Source organism: Berghia stephanieae, chromosome 6, assembly GCF_034508935.2.
Source record: "Berghia stephanieae isolate SIO BIC M18660-M18661 chromosome 6, UCSD_Bste_1.3, whole genome shotgun sequence".
NCBI classification, from domain to species: domain Eukaryota; kingdom Metazoa; phylum Mollusca; class Gastropoda; order Nudibranchia; family Aeolidiidae; genus Berghia; species Berghia stephanieae.
This window is the reverse complement of record NC_088365.1, coordinates 45,792,773-45,807,596: the sequence shown is the minus strand read 5'-3', so window position 1 is coordinate 45,807,596 and position 14,824 is coordinate 45,792,773. Positions and strand designations below refer to the sequence as shown.

General features: G+C 35.9%; 1 protein-coding gene across 1 annotated transcript in view; it reads left to right on the top strand.

Moving 5' to 3' along the window:
• Positions 1-14,824, top strand: part of LOC144975118 (uncharacterized) — a 124,488-nt gene that overhangs the window by 19,193 nt on the left and 90,471 nt on the right. The window contains exon 3 of the mRNA XM_078918871.1: positions 2,526-2,646. Coding sequence (XP_078774997.1) covers positions 2,526-2,646 — 121 coding nt within the window. The remainder of the gene's footprint in view (positions 1-2,525; positions 2,647-14,824) is intronic.

Sequence of the window (14,824 nt, the reverse complement as noted above, 5' to 3'; positions counted from 1 at the left end):
AAATGCCAGTATTTGGCCACAAAAGAGAACAACCCGTGAGTTGTATTCAATAGTTTAACAAATGGGACCACTTGTTTCCATGAGCACTACTAACGACAACTCACTAGGCGGTGCAAAAATCAAATAATTACGTCAAAATGCCAGTCTTTTTCGGTTTCAGTGTCAGGCTATAACTTAACGATGGCTACGCTAGGACCTACAAGAACTTATAGTTTGATGTAATTTTTTAGGTTTGTGCAGCGTCTCGTGGTTGTCGTAAGTAGAGCTCAAGGAAACAAGTGATTCCATTGCTTAAACTATTGAATACAACTCACGATTTGTTTTCTTTTGTGGCCAAAGACTTGTCTTTTGACGTCATTTTTTTTGGTCAGTGTCAGGTTATAGATAGTTCTTAGTTGACGTCACTCACGTCTTTGTTATTGTTTTTTGCCATCCGCGTTTATGAGTAATGCTTACTGAACTGTATTAACCTGACTATAAACGTTCATGGATACACACAGTTTTGTGTGTTGGTCCGTTATACTTCCGGATGGCAATGTTATGAGCTTCTTCGCCAAGCGCATACTATCTATACGTTTCACGATGGCTACGATCAGGCCCTCAGTTTAGGAAGAAATAAATAACAATGTGAAATTGAATGTAAGCTTCAATTTAATATACGAAAACAGATAAAAACGGACGTTTCGGGTTTCCCCTTTATCAACAAAACACACAGGATGAATAAGAAGACAGACGAATAAGATAATGTGGTAGTGGCGTTCTTAAGATGAATGAAGTTTACGAAGAGGACGGCTTAGCAGGCCTGGCCTGTATGTAATGGTAAATCATGCGTTGTCAGGAAAGAGAGTAGGCCTTTGTATAAATTTCGTCGTGTATATAGGTATTGGTATGAATGTTGTTTCAATTAACGGATGATCACATTTGTAAACATAGCCTGACGGGCCACTATGGGGAGTTACCCAATCGGGATAGGGCCCGGTAAGAGGTATTAAATGAATGGTATTTTGTCGTATATTTTCTGGTCCACACGCGTCAACTCCCAAGTGGTATTTTACAACCGGAGCCGGAGTTTATCCCGGTTTCATTAGTGTTAAACGGACATTAGCAATTATCTCCTACCCTTTAGATAGGACACTGGTCTATTGCAAAGTACTTTCCGCCAGATCTAACAGACCCAGATACCCAGTCACTACTTGGCGGTTTAGCTGTATGAGGTAAATACTTAAGATAGAAGTTATGAAATTGCTGACCAAGAGTAATAGGTTATTTTGCTATGTAGGTATCATTGAGGGAAGGTAATGATGGGAATCTGCTGAAGTTTGTAATAAGGGAGGAGGGGGGGGGGGGTGTTCAAAAGTACTATCAGGTACGGTGTATATTATTGAATACAAGCTGTAATGGAATGTGAGACCGAGGGTAAATATCGAATGGTATTTTTGTAATTTGTGGCTTTTATTATTGTAAGAGTAATATATTATTATTTTGTCCTTCAGGGTTGTTTTAGGCCCACGGAGCCGGGATTTATACCGTTTCTATAGCGTGAAATGAACAAGAGCAATTGCTTGCTATTCTTTTGGATAGGTAGGACGTCAGTCCATTACAATGTACTTTCCGACAGATCTGACGTAGCGGTGGTTTAGTTATATTATGAGGTAAATACTAAGATACAAGTTATGAAATTGCTGACGAAGAGTAACAAGTTATTTTGTTAGGTAGGTGTCCCTGAGGGGAAAAAGGTATTGATGGGGATTATGAAATAGTGGCGGGGGGGGGGGGGGGGTTCAAAAGTACTATGTATATTATTGAATACAAGCTGTAATGAAATGTGAGATCGAGGGTAGACGGACACCGCATGGTATTTTTCAATTTGGGGCTTTTATTATTGTTTGGAGTAATATTATGGCATATGGGCCGACAGTCAGTATGTCAGTCAGATACTGAAACATTTTTGCTTCGTAGACAGTGTTTGTGTGAGATCAGTTGGATGGGTTGGTGAATAAGTAATCTCAAAACTGACATACACACACACACACACACACACACACACACACACACACACAAGAGAGAGAGAGAGAGAGAGAGAGAGAGAGAGAGAGAGAGAGAGAAGAGACTTTATACAATCCTACAATTACTGTAGAACACATAAAGATATTTAGAGAAAGACACTAGAGATCACCCTTGTAAAGAAAGCGCTTTTGAGCACGTTTTGTGGATAATGCGCCATATATATAAATCCTCAAGTTTATTATTATTATTATTATTATTATTATTATTATTATTATTATTATTATTATTTATTATATTATTATATTATTATTATTGTTCTTGTTGTTGTTATTTTTGTTGTTGTTGTTGTTCTTCTTCTTCTTCTTCTTCTTCTTTCTTCTTCTTCTTCTTTTATTATTATTATTATTATTATTATTATTATTATTATTATTATTATTATTATTATTTATATTGAATCCATATCAGTGATTTCTATCATTGTAATATAATTTTCTCCCCCTCCCCTTCCATCATTGCAGGTGGCGATCAAGTACATCAAGAAAACCAAGATTCTCGACGAGGCGGATCTAATTCGAATCCGACGGGAAATCCAAATACTGTCCAGTCTCAAACACAACCACATCGTCAATATCCGAGAAGGTAAGAAGTGCTTAAATGGTTTTAAGGTTATCACGGTCAAGCTTGTTGACCAGTCAGTGTGAAATTGCGTATTTTATTCATAAAAACGGTGATGCTCGAAGCTCGGAAGAAATTAAATAACGATAGAGAATAGACTGGAAGCTTTAATTTAAATCAACGAAGACATAATGTGGACGTTTCGGGTTTCCCCTTTGTATGAGAGCTCTCATACGGTAGAGTCACGCTCTCGCCGGCCAGGCGGAGTTGTCGTACCAGTAAGGTCGCGGGTTCAAACCCCCATCACCGCCGCGAAAATTGTTTATTCTCTATTGTCTTCTGGCACTTTCCTACTCACTTCATCTCTTGTTGTTACCAACATAAGTGCCTGCTCCACTCACTTTTCCGGGTTTATTTAGACGACGCAAGACTGCTTCAGGTGATGATGCATTGATATGTGAATTAGATTTCTTTTTTTTTTTTTTTTCAGGAATAAACCGCGATCGTTTGTGTGTGAGTGTTTGTGTATGCGTAAGACTAGGCGTATTTGTAACAAGACTTCGAAAGGGTTCTGCGTTCATGCCTGGTCATTGGGCGAAATGTTGAGGGAAACTTTTCTGCTATAAATATTAAGACAAGGCAATACTGTTTCGGGTGATGCATTGATACGTGATTTAGACTGGGTTTTTTTTTTCAGGAATAAACTCTTCATGAGCAAAATTTGGGGATCTTTGTCATTTTCTGGTGACCTTTTCCCCTGTCTCATAATATATTTGTCACGATATATGCGTATACGATGTATTAGTATTAGATTGCTTACTCATCTTTTGCGGTTTATTGTGAAGACGGGATATCCCAAATTGCGTCCTTTCTTTATATCCGCCCCCCCCCCCCCCACCCCCTCTCCCTCCCCCAGGCTGACTTTTTTGGGGGGTTGTTTGATTTTTATTTTCTTGTATTTTTCCTACTGAGTTGTCTGGCACTGTTTCATTCACAATTTTTCACACTTTTTTTTGTATCGTCATCGTCATCGATCGATCTTTGAAGTAAAATTATCGATATTTTAAGTAAGAGTTCTCTGACCAAAAAAAAATGAGAAAAAGTGTGTTTTAGTTTTATCATAATATATGTACCGCTCAATATTTCTTCTGTCTATTTCTTATTCAACTGACGGTTCAACTATTGTTTCACCCTGGGGGATGTAACCCAAGCCAGTTTCATCTGCCGGTTGTGATTGCTTTTAAATCCCCTCTCTCCGTCTTAAGGCTTGATGAAGGCTAGCCCCAGGCTTCTTATCCTTCCTTCCTTCCTCCCTTCTTTCCTTTCTTCCTTCCTTCCTGTAATTAGATACACTGTAATATTATTCTATATATTGTTACACTGTTGTATTTATTATTGTGTCTGAGATAAGTTAGCGCATCATGTGCAACAACAAAAAATATTGTCTGAGATAAGTTAGCAAATCACTTTTAACAACAAAAATATTGTCTGAGATAAGATAGCAAATCACTTTTAACAACAAAAAAATTGTCTGAGATAAGTTAGCAAATCACTTTTAAAGAAAAACAATCAAAAAAATATTGTCTGAGATAAGTTAGCAAATCACTTTTAACAACAAAAAAATTGTCTGAGATAAGTTAGCAAATCACTTTTAACAACAAAAATATTGTCTGAGATAAGTTAGCAAATCACTTTTAACAACAAAAAAATTGTCTGAGATAAGTTAGCAAATCACTTTTAACAACAACAAAATTGTCTGAGATAAGTTATCGCATCACTTTTGCCAAATTCGTAATTTCTTGAAGATACATGTTATAGACGCTGTGGTTAACTTTACAAATCAACATGAATTTTTTTTTTAAACTCTTGAAAATCCTTAAAATTATGTAGTCTGGCGTCAATTTTCATTTCCAGTCAATTTTAATGACATAGATGAACATGAACTTCTGAAATGGGATCCAAAATTTTCTTAATTTTACGTAATTTTCGTAACAGAGGGGAGGTCTGTTTTTTTTTAATCATTTTAATTCCAAAGTCTTTTTTTTCCTGGTTACGATACGTCCTGACATAATGCCGTTTTGAGACTGTGGCTCAAACGTGTGTAGAAAGCTATGATCGTTATCTGTCAACTTTGAAGCTTTACCAATTTTTGGCATCCCGGAGCTGAATCACCAAACGTTTGCACGAACTTGTTGATATTTGTCGAAATGTTGACATAACAAAAGTGCTCTCTCATTCCTTTCCTCATTCATTCTTTCTTCAACAATGCATTCATTCTTTAATAGATAATAAATAATTGGACAAATACTAATAATAATACTAATAATAACAATACTACTACTACTACTACTACTACTACTACTACTACTACTAATAATAATAATAATAATAATAATAATAATAATATATATAATAATAATAATAATAATAATAATAATAATAATAATAAATAATTAATAATAATAATAATTATTATTATTATTATTATTATTATTATTTATTATTATTATTATATTATTATTATTATTATTATTATTATATATTAAAAAAATAATAATGATAATAATAATAATAATAATAATAATAATAATAATAATAATAATAATAATAATAATAATAATAATAATAAAATAATAATAATAATAATAATAATAATATAATAATAATATAATAATAATAATAATAATAATAATAAATAATAATAATAATAATAATAATAATAATAATAATAATAATAATATATAATAATAATAATAATAATAATAATAATAATATAATAATAATAATAATAATAATAATAATAATAATAATAATAATAATAATAATAATAATAATAATAATAATAATAACAATATAAAGTAAATAAATATATATCGAAATTGGTGAATAAAAATCACTCCATTCATTGATCACCAGTTCAGATTTTGAAGGTGAAAGTAGGTTGATGACGATTGTACCGACATTGGGTCACGTGAGCCACGCCGTGGTGTACTGAAAATTAATTACGACCGTAGTATTTGTATGACCTGATTACGAAGTGGATTTCAATGGTTGGAAAAGAGAAAAAAAAAAAAAAATAGACCGGATTTCATTTCAGTCGATCTCACAGTCTTTGTCAGTCAATTCTATTTAATTGTGTTTGGTATTTAGAAAATATCGAATGTCTTGTTTATTGATTCGTTTGATACTGACACCATTGGTGTTGATAGTAGTAGTAGTTTGGGGTTTTTGTGGAGTTTTTTTTTAAAGGAAAGGAATGCTTTTTGTCATAGAAATTAACTGTCGATCAACAATCGTGTAATTTAAAACCCCTTGAAATTTGAGCCGACTGACCTAATTATATATACATCATGTATATATTATTATTATTATTATTATTATTATTATTATTATTATTATTATTATTATATTATTATTATTATTATTATTATTTATTATTATTATTATTATTATTATTATTATTATTATTATTATTATTATTATTAATATAATGATAATGATAATAATAATAATAATAATAATAAATAATAATAATAATAATAATAATAATGATAATAATAATAATAATAATAAAAATAATGATGATGATGATGATGATGATCATGATCATGATAAATTGTTTTAATGTTTTACTTACTACATCTTCATTTCACGTTTTCTCTCATCTTTTTTTCTCTCTTTCTTTCTCTTCCTTTTTGTCGTGGTTGTTTTAATAAATGCAAGTTTATAACGTTCTTTGTCTCTGAAATGCAGACGTAGCTTCATGGTGGTTAGAAAATTGAACGATTAGACTGAATGCACGGGAGAAGAGTTGTTTGTGACTTGTTGATTTATTGCTGTTTTCGTCTGGTTTTATACCAAGAAATATGAGTACAACATGGGGTGATGGTGATCCGTGCTGATGATCGAGGCTGCTGTTAATGATCTGCCATTGCACAATGGAATCAGCATAGAATCAACACTCTTAAAGTCAACTTCTGTATAAAGTCAACACTTCTTGTTGGTTCCAAGTTTCCTGTTCTTTATCTAAGTGTGTTCCATTGATAATGGATAAAATCAACACCCCTTGTTGGTCCCAACTTTTCTTTTCTTTCTCTAAGTTTGTGTTCCGTTGATAATGGAGAAAGCCAACCTTGCTTAAAGGCAACCAATCTTTCTTGTCCGACGGTGTGTTGGTTCGTAGCAGAGTTTACTTATAGTAGGTTCGTAGCCATCGTTAGCATAGCCTGACACTGACCAAAAAATAACGTCAAAAGACAAGTCTTTGGCCACAAAAGAAAACTAATCGTGAGTTGTATACAAAATAGTTCAACCAATGGAATCACTCGTTTCCTTGAGCTCTACTAAAGACAACTCACTAGGTTGTGTACAAACCTAAAAAAATGACGTTAAAGTATAAGCCCTAGTGGGTCTTAGTGTCAGGCTTTAAGTTAACGATGGCTACGGTTTGGTTCATCAGATTCCACTGTACACTGGTAATCAAAGCACTATTTTTTTAAGTCGGTCAGAAAGCTTTTCCTTCAAATCGAACGATGAAAGATGACCTCCAAGCTTCTACAAACTGTCTGAAATCTGATACATTCATAGGAATTAAAAAAAGGTTTTGCACGTCTCAGGTCTGAGACATAATTTTTGAGACTTTGGGAGTCAATTCTATGGAATTAGAAGCCTAGATAATTTTTTTTTCATGTTGTAATGAAGAAATGCATATTGTCAGAGTAGGGCATTGCAGCAAAAGGACGCCATGATGACTCATATCACGAGGAATGTACTCTAGGGCTTAATTTGTTATCCCCCACCACCATAATATATAAACCTACCAGCATCCCTAGATCCTTAACCAGTTCACTACCGCACTATGGAAAAACTCGTGTATTTGAAAAATTTGGCAAGAAAAGTCGTCCTCCAAATATCGATCGATTTAAACGACCCTCATCCTAACAAAAACTCTCAAACCTGGGAATTCGCTGTTTTCAATGAAATCCGAAGTTTTTTTGTTTTTTTTTTGCCAAGATGAGGGTCATTTTTAAGACGATCGATAATTGAAGGATGAGTTTTCTGGCCAAATTTGTAAAATTACGTTATGTTTTTTTCCCAGAGTGCGGCGTTTAACTGGTTCATAAACCACTGACCTACCTGGCTGGAGTGACAAGCTTGGACAGGCCTCTCCGCCGGGATAACGATGACAATGGATGGATAGGGGGAAGGGGGGGGGGGATGCAGATCGCGTTTCATTTTATCTTTTTATTTACAGCGTCACCATTTTAAAAAAAATAGATATAGGGCCTTAATCATTTTGAATCGTAGATTGTTTCTAAATGCTTAGATTATCGATGGAGTATTAAAGGTGGATGTCCGCGTGAAATCGAAACAACAACAACAAAAACAGAAACAAAAAGAACAGCAAAATGTTCTTAATAGATAAGGTTCTTTATATATATTTTTTATTATGATACCTGGCAATTTGACATCTGCTTGACTCCAACATGTTACCAGTTTGACGCGTTGGGTCACATGTATTATTATTGTTATTGCGTGGCTATGTCGTGGTCTAGTGGTAGGACACTCGCTTTCAGATCGATTTAATTAATAACATCAGTTTGACTTGCCGGGTCACATTTAGTGTTTGCCGAATGGTTACCACCACCACCGCTACGCATGGATGGATCCCTATTATACCGATGTGACAGGGACGCTGTATACTGTATAATCTTACGTCTTTGATTGTTGATCATCATCATCATCGTCATCGCCGCCGTCGTCGTCGTCATTGTTATCCTTTTTTAGCTGTTTTGTCATTTAGTGGCTGCTCCACCGATACGATTGCATGGGGAAGGGAGGGGGGGGGGGTGTGATAATATCAGGGGAGATTATTGTTAATTACTGTACACATAATACGAATTTTATCGTCTTCCGATGCTGCGATGCGGGGGTTTAATAGGTTGAGCGTATCATTAGTTAAGGCATCCGATGTCATCATAACTTTTTTTTTTTTAATTTATTTTTTTCTTCTTTATCTCTAAGTGTGTTAGATTTTTGTGCATAATTTTGTTTGTTTGTAATCGAGATAGAAAGGCGGAGGGGGAGTTGTAATCGATATAGATAAACGTATTGGGCATGGCGGGGGGGGGGGGGGGGGGAAGAGATAGATATAGTAGATAGATGGATAGATAGATAGATAGATAGATAAATAGATAGATAGATAGATAGATAGATAGATAGATAGATAGATAGATAGATAGATGAGATGGATAGGATAGTAGATAGATAGATAGATAGAAGATAGAAGAGATAATAAGATCGATAGGTAGATAGATCGATAGATAGATTTGAGAATAGATAGAAAGATAGAAGATAGATAGAGTAGATAGATAGATAGATAGATGAGATAGATAGAAGAGTAGAAGATATGGAGGAGAGAGAAGGGAAAAACATAAGAGAGAAAGATGTATGAGATATAGATGGATGAGAGGAGGAAAGAGAGGAGAGGAGAGAGAGAGAGGGAGGGGAGGGAGGAGAGAGAGAGAGGAGGGAGGGGAGGGGAGGAGGAGAGAGGAGGAGGAGAGAGAGAGAGAGAGAGAGAGAGGAGAGAGGAGAGATACAACAATGTCCTTTTGTATCGAATTCATATTCTACTGGGCATTTAAGACATGGGGAAAGAAAGGAGTAGGGTGGTTGGGGTAGAGGATGAAATTTGAATATGAATTTGACACTATCAAAATTTATAACATTTTGATTTTTAAAAATAAAAATATTGAAAAGCTTAGTTTTGAGATGAAGGTTGCTGAAAAATTTAACAATTTTGTTCATTTTGAATTAATTAATTAATAAGTATTAAAATTAAATTATTTTCTGTGTAACTTTTCCGTGTTGAAATGATGGTAATCGATTGATTATGGATTATAAATATTCCTAACAAAACATTGCCCAGCACACCTGATGTGTGTCCATGTGCTGTTTTTCTTGCTACGTGTGTAACGAAACTCTTATTATAGAAAGTGCTAATTATCGATTTTGTGTAGGAGTTGTTGGAAACGTGTTGGACGGTGTGCAGTAAAACGTGTCATGTATGTGTGTGTGTGTGTGTGTGTGTGCGTGTATACATTGTATGTGTGTGTGTGTGTGTGTGTGTGTGTGCATTAATGATTATGTACGTAAGATCATTCAAGCTTGATTGCTTCCTGTCTGTTGCGATAGTGGCGAATTAAGAAAGAGAGAAGAAGAAAAGAAAGACAGAAAGAAAGAAAAACCAACAGAGCAAGTCATGTAGACACAATTTATTGTTTTGGTATAAATAATAAGACCGGTTGCACTCGATCAGGATATGCACTTCCGGTCAGGTGTTAAGTGCTTTATTTATTTTCCACTTTCAGAAAAGAAAACAACAACAACAACAACAAAGAAAGAAGAAGAAAAGTTAAATATAGCCGTAACGTAGCGAATCTACTTATTGGTTACCATTAGAGCTAATTGCGCCAGAAACCCCGTACTTTTCTTCAATGAAGAAAGAGAACAACCACCCCCCCCCCCCCCCCCTCCCTCTCTCTTTTTTTTCCTCCCAAAAAGAATCCAACAACAACAACAGAAATTAAACAAACGGTTAATACAAATCATTTTATTTTTAAAGCTTATGAAATATTTGAACGTCGCTGTCATTCATTCTGTGACAGATCACTCTGTTCACTCTGTTTTGAAATTAAAATGTCTGGTCAAAGCAAAAGTTGTATCAGAAAAATGTTTACATACAAACAATTTCAAGCTTTAAAAAATAACATGTATCTTTTCTATAAGCTCACATGATTAAAATTATCGACGCAAGATTTGATCAACATAGATAGATACATATTTTCTGATTTAATGAAATAAACAATCGAGAATTTGCATGGCAAAACAAAAGCATATTATTGAGCTCAATTTGCAATAAATGTGGGACTTTTTTTATGTGTAAATTTACCAATGAGAAAACTGCCGTTACTCTGGGAAAAAAAATATTAAATAAATAAAAATATATTTTGAAATTAAAAAAAAAACAAAAAAAAAACAAAAAAAAAAAAAAACAAGCAAGCTTCAATACAAAGTTTAAAAAATTGGCCAGAAAACTCGTCCTCCAATTAACTATCATGTGCGGTCTTTAGTTTCTACTTATAACAGATCTCATTTGTAGATATTGATATTACCCTTATTTAAAAATTCTCTTCACGATAATTTTTAAGTGCCCCATTTACATCTCTCCCCCCCCCCAACACACACACAAACACACACACACACACACACACACACACACACCCAACCCCTCCCTTAATGAAAAAGAAAGTGGAAATCGGGGTGTCAGAATAATTAAAACGGTGACGCAGGGCAGATAGAGTCATTGATTTAATGACGTTATAATAGGGGATAAGGAGGTAGTTAAGTATGTAACGAACGTCTTAGATCTCATAGCGAACCAATTTAATTTGTGAGGCAAATTCGTTATATCCGGGCATTACATTTTACAGTCTCCCCTTAATTTAACGAGAAATAAGTGATGCCGCAAAATGGTAATGACTTATCTAGCTGCTACTCTCATCCCCAAAATTTCGTTATATGTATATAGGCTATCCGATTTAGTGTGTAATCAAATTAGGGTGTTGCCGTCCCTCTTCCTCTTATCCTCACTAAATTGCCTTTTTTAAACAAACAAACAAACAAACAATAAAAATCCTAATGACGGACGAGCCTTTACAGCTTAACATCAATTACCCGGTGCTTTGCGTGCGTTCTGAAGATTTTCTCAAAGGTCGCAGAGCTCCGTCCAAATAGGCTTCAACAGTCATGACGTCACTTCCCTCGAAATGACGCATAGGAACTTAGTATGTAACTGGTTCTAAACTATCGGAACCATGGCGGACGACCTTAAGAAATACTTCTCCGACGAGTATAAAAGTGTTTCCAGAGGATTAAAACATTATAAAGCTGATCACGTTTTTTTAAACTTTTATACATTCTGATCACATGACATGTGAAAAAGTTCTACCCAGCACGAAGAATAAAAAGTACCGATTTCTTTGTTTAGAACCAACCTGCTCGTTGCTGGGCGGATGTGGTGACATCAGACTATTGAATCCTATTAAAAGCCAAACAAAACGCCATCATGGGATACCCCCTCCGATACGATTTGTCTTGCTTCTTGCTTTCCTCTTCTTTGTTTCTACATTTAATTTATCTTTGTTCCACAACGGGATGGGAGGGGGAAGGGGGGGGGGGGTGTGGCGAAGTGGCCGAGTGATTAAGGCATTGCACTGTGATCCGGAAGGTCCCGGGTTGGAAAAACAAACAAACAATAATTATCCTAATGACGAACGAGCCTTTACAGCTTGACATCAATTATCCAGTGCGTTGCGTGCGTTCTAAAGATTTCCTCAAAGGTCGCTTAAAGCTCCGTCCAAATTAAAAGCCAAACAAAACGTCATGGGATACCACCCCTCGAGTACGATCTGTCTTGCTTTCCTGTTCTTCTCTACATTTAATTTATCTTTGTTCAACAACAGGGGGGCGAAGTGAAGTGGCCGAGTGGTTAAGGTATTGCCACTGTGATCCCGAAGGTCCGGTGTTCGAGCCGGGCTTCAGGCACTTTCGTTTTTTTTTTGTTTTGTTTTTTTTTTTTTTTGTTTTTTTTTCTCCTTGGGCCAAGATTGTTAACCCCCAATGTATTGCTCACTAGGACAACATGGGTGATTCCTCTTGACATCAGATATCCTGTTTGATGGATTATCTATATTCCTTCATGGCATGCTTCGGCGACGGGATCTTATGGTAAGATAAAGATCTGACCAAGTGTGTATGAAAGGTTCCAGACAAAGCAAGAAAGAAAAATACAAGAAAAAAAGTAATCTAAAAAAAATCAGTCGACGTCGACTGGGGATCGAACCTCAGACTTTCTGATTACTGGTCAGATGTGCTACCATGGTACCATCACACCACAGAGGCTCCCGATAATGGTTCCGTTGCGAAAGGGCGTAACTTTTTTTAAAAAATATTTTGTTCAACAAAGTAACCCTTCGGTTCAAAGTTTGTTTGTTTTCTAAATTTTAACGTAGTTTTGTTGTAAATTACAATTTCTTCTACAATAAGTTGGAAAGTTTATTTCTGTCCGTGTATCAAGAGATCGATTCAACTTTGCCTTAACGGAAAAACACATATTTAAACATTTGGCCAGAAAACTCATCCTTCAATTTATATAGATTGATTTAAATGACCCTCATATTGGCATAAATTCTCAAACTTGGGATTTCCTTGAAGACATCGGGAAGTCTCGGGTTTGTGAGTTTTTGTTAGGATGAGGGTCATTTAAATTGATCGATAATTTTAAGGACGAGTTTTCTGGCCAAGTTTTTAAATACGCGCCTTTACAGAGTACAACAGTCAGTTAACCGGTTAATTAACAGCGAGCTAATTTTCCTGCTCTTTGCTTCTTTTGTGTGTTTAGCAGGGCTTTTCTTAGAAATGCTTGGCGTTATTCAGCGTTCAGGGCCTTCCATTCATTCATCGCCTTATCCGGTCGGTTTTTTCTTTATTCAGTTCATGTGTGTGTGTGTGTGTGTGTGCGTGTGTGTGTGTGTGAGAGAGAGAGAGAGAGAGAGAGAGAGAGAGGGAGGGAGAGAGAGGGGGAGAGAGTGAGATGGGGGGGGGGGGGGGGGGGGGGGGGGGCAGTGGAAGTGCTCTTGTCCACAAAGTGACAGACGGCGAAATGCCCGGAAAGTTGACTCAAGTCTAGTAGAAGGCGTCCTCCTTTGGTTGGTGATCGGCATTGATTGGGTGATTGATAGTAAATGTTGCGGTTAGTTCCAGCAAAGAGAGCGTAGCGTTCTACCAATAATTGGTTCCAGAAACCTCCCTTGTACTACGAAAAATTGAAAAATTTGTAGAAATGCGAATTTTGGCTCCATCTATTGGACTGCGTTTGCCTCTTTGACTCAATAAATCTTGTTGAAAAGGACTTTGGAGCATTTTTTTTTGTGTGTGGTCATGCTGAGGGCAAATGATTTATTTCTAATGCTTTTTAAGGTGACTTATTCTTCTTCTTTTTTTCCCTTGGAAACTATGAATAAAAAAAAAATTCAAGTGGGCAGCTCTGGTTCCAGAGTGTTCACCCGATTTACTTTTTGTTAATCTCTTTTGTCTGATGTTGCTCTGTCTCTGATTTTTTTCAGATTACGGTAGTGACTGAAATTCTATAACAATGCTGTTCGATTGTACCGCGTGGGTGCTTGTTTGTAATAGATGAGGAGTGATTGTGTGAGTGTGTATGAGAGAGAGAGAGAGAGAGAGAGAGAGAGAGAGAGGAGAGAAAAAGAGAGAGTGAGTGTATTTGAGAGAGAGACAAAAAGAGAGAGACTGCGTGAGAGACAGAGAGGGGGGAGAGAGAGAGAGAGAGTGTGTGAGTGTGTATGAGAGAGAGAGAGAGAGAGAGAGAGAGGAGAGAAAAAGAGAGAGTGTGTGTATGTGAGAGAGAGACAAAAAGAGAGAGACTGCGTGAGAGACAGAGAGGGGGGAGAGAGAGAGTGTGTGTGTGTGTGTGTATGTGTGGAGAGAGAGAGAGAGAGAGAGAGAGAAAGGAGAGAAAGAGAGAGAGAGAGTGTGTGTATGTGAGAGAGAGAGAGACAAAAAGAGGGAGACTGCGTGCGAGACAGAGAGGGGGGGGGGGAAGAGTGTGTGTGTGTGGGGAGAGAGAGAGAGAGAGAGAGAGAGAGAGAGAGAGAGAGAGAGAGAGAGAGAGAGTTGCCGTAATTTTAATACATAATAATTTCTCCATAGTATGTTTTCAATAAAGGTTTCTTTTCGGGTAAAGACAAAAGATTAGAAACCAGGTTCAGTGTTTACAAACTGAAAACTGCAATAGCCTATTCGATTTTATGAGGCCGTAGTCAGTAGGGCCATTATGACTTTCTGTCATGGAGTTCACACACTTAATGATACTTACTTTCCCCTATCATTTTACTTTTCTAAGAAAAGAAATGATAACGAAAAGATACTTCAAAGAATAAACGAACTGCACAGAAGAAAAAATATATTTCACGAACTTTTTAAAAAATCTGTCTGTGTGAGATAAAGGAAGGGTTCTGTTTGTGTGAGAACGTTCAATACTATGACTTCCTCCTAGGTTTATAGGCAGAACGAAGATGACGTCACTCAGGTCTTTGTTATTATTGTTTTTTTTTTTTTG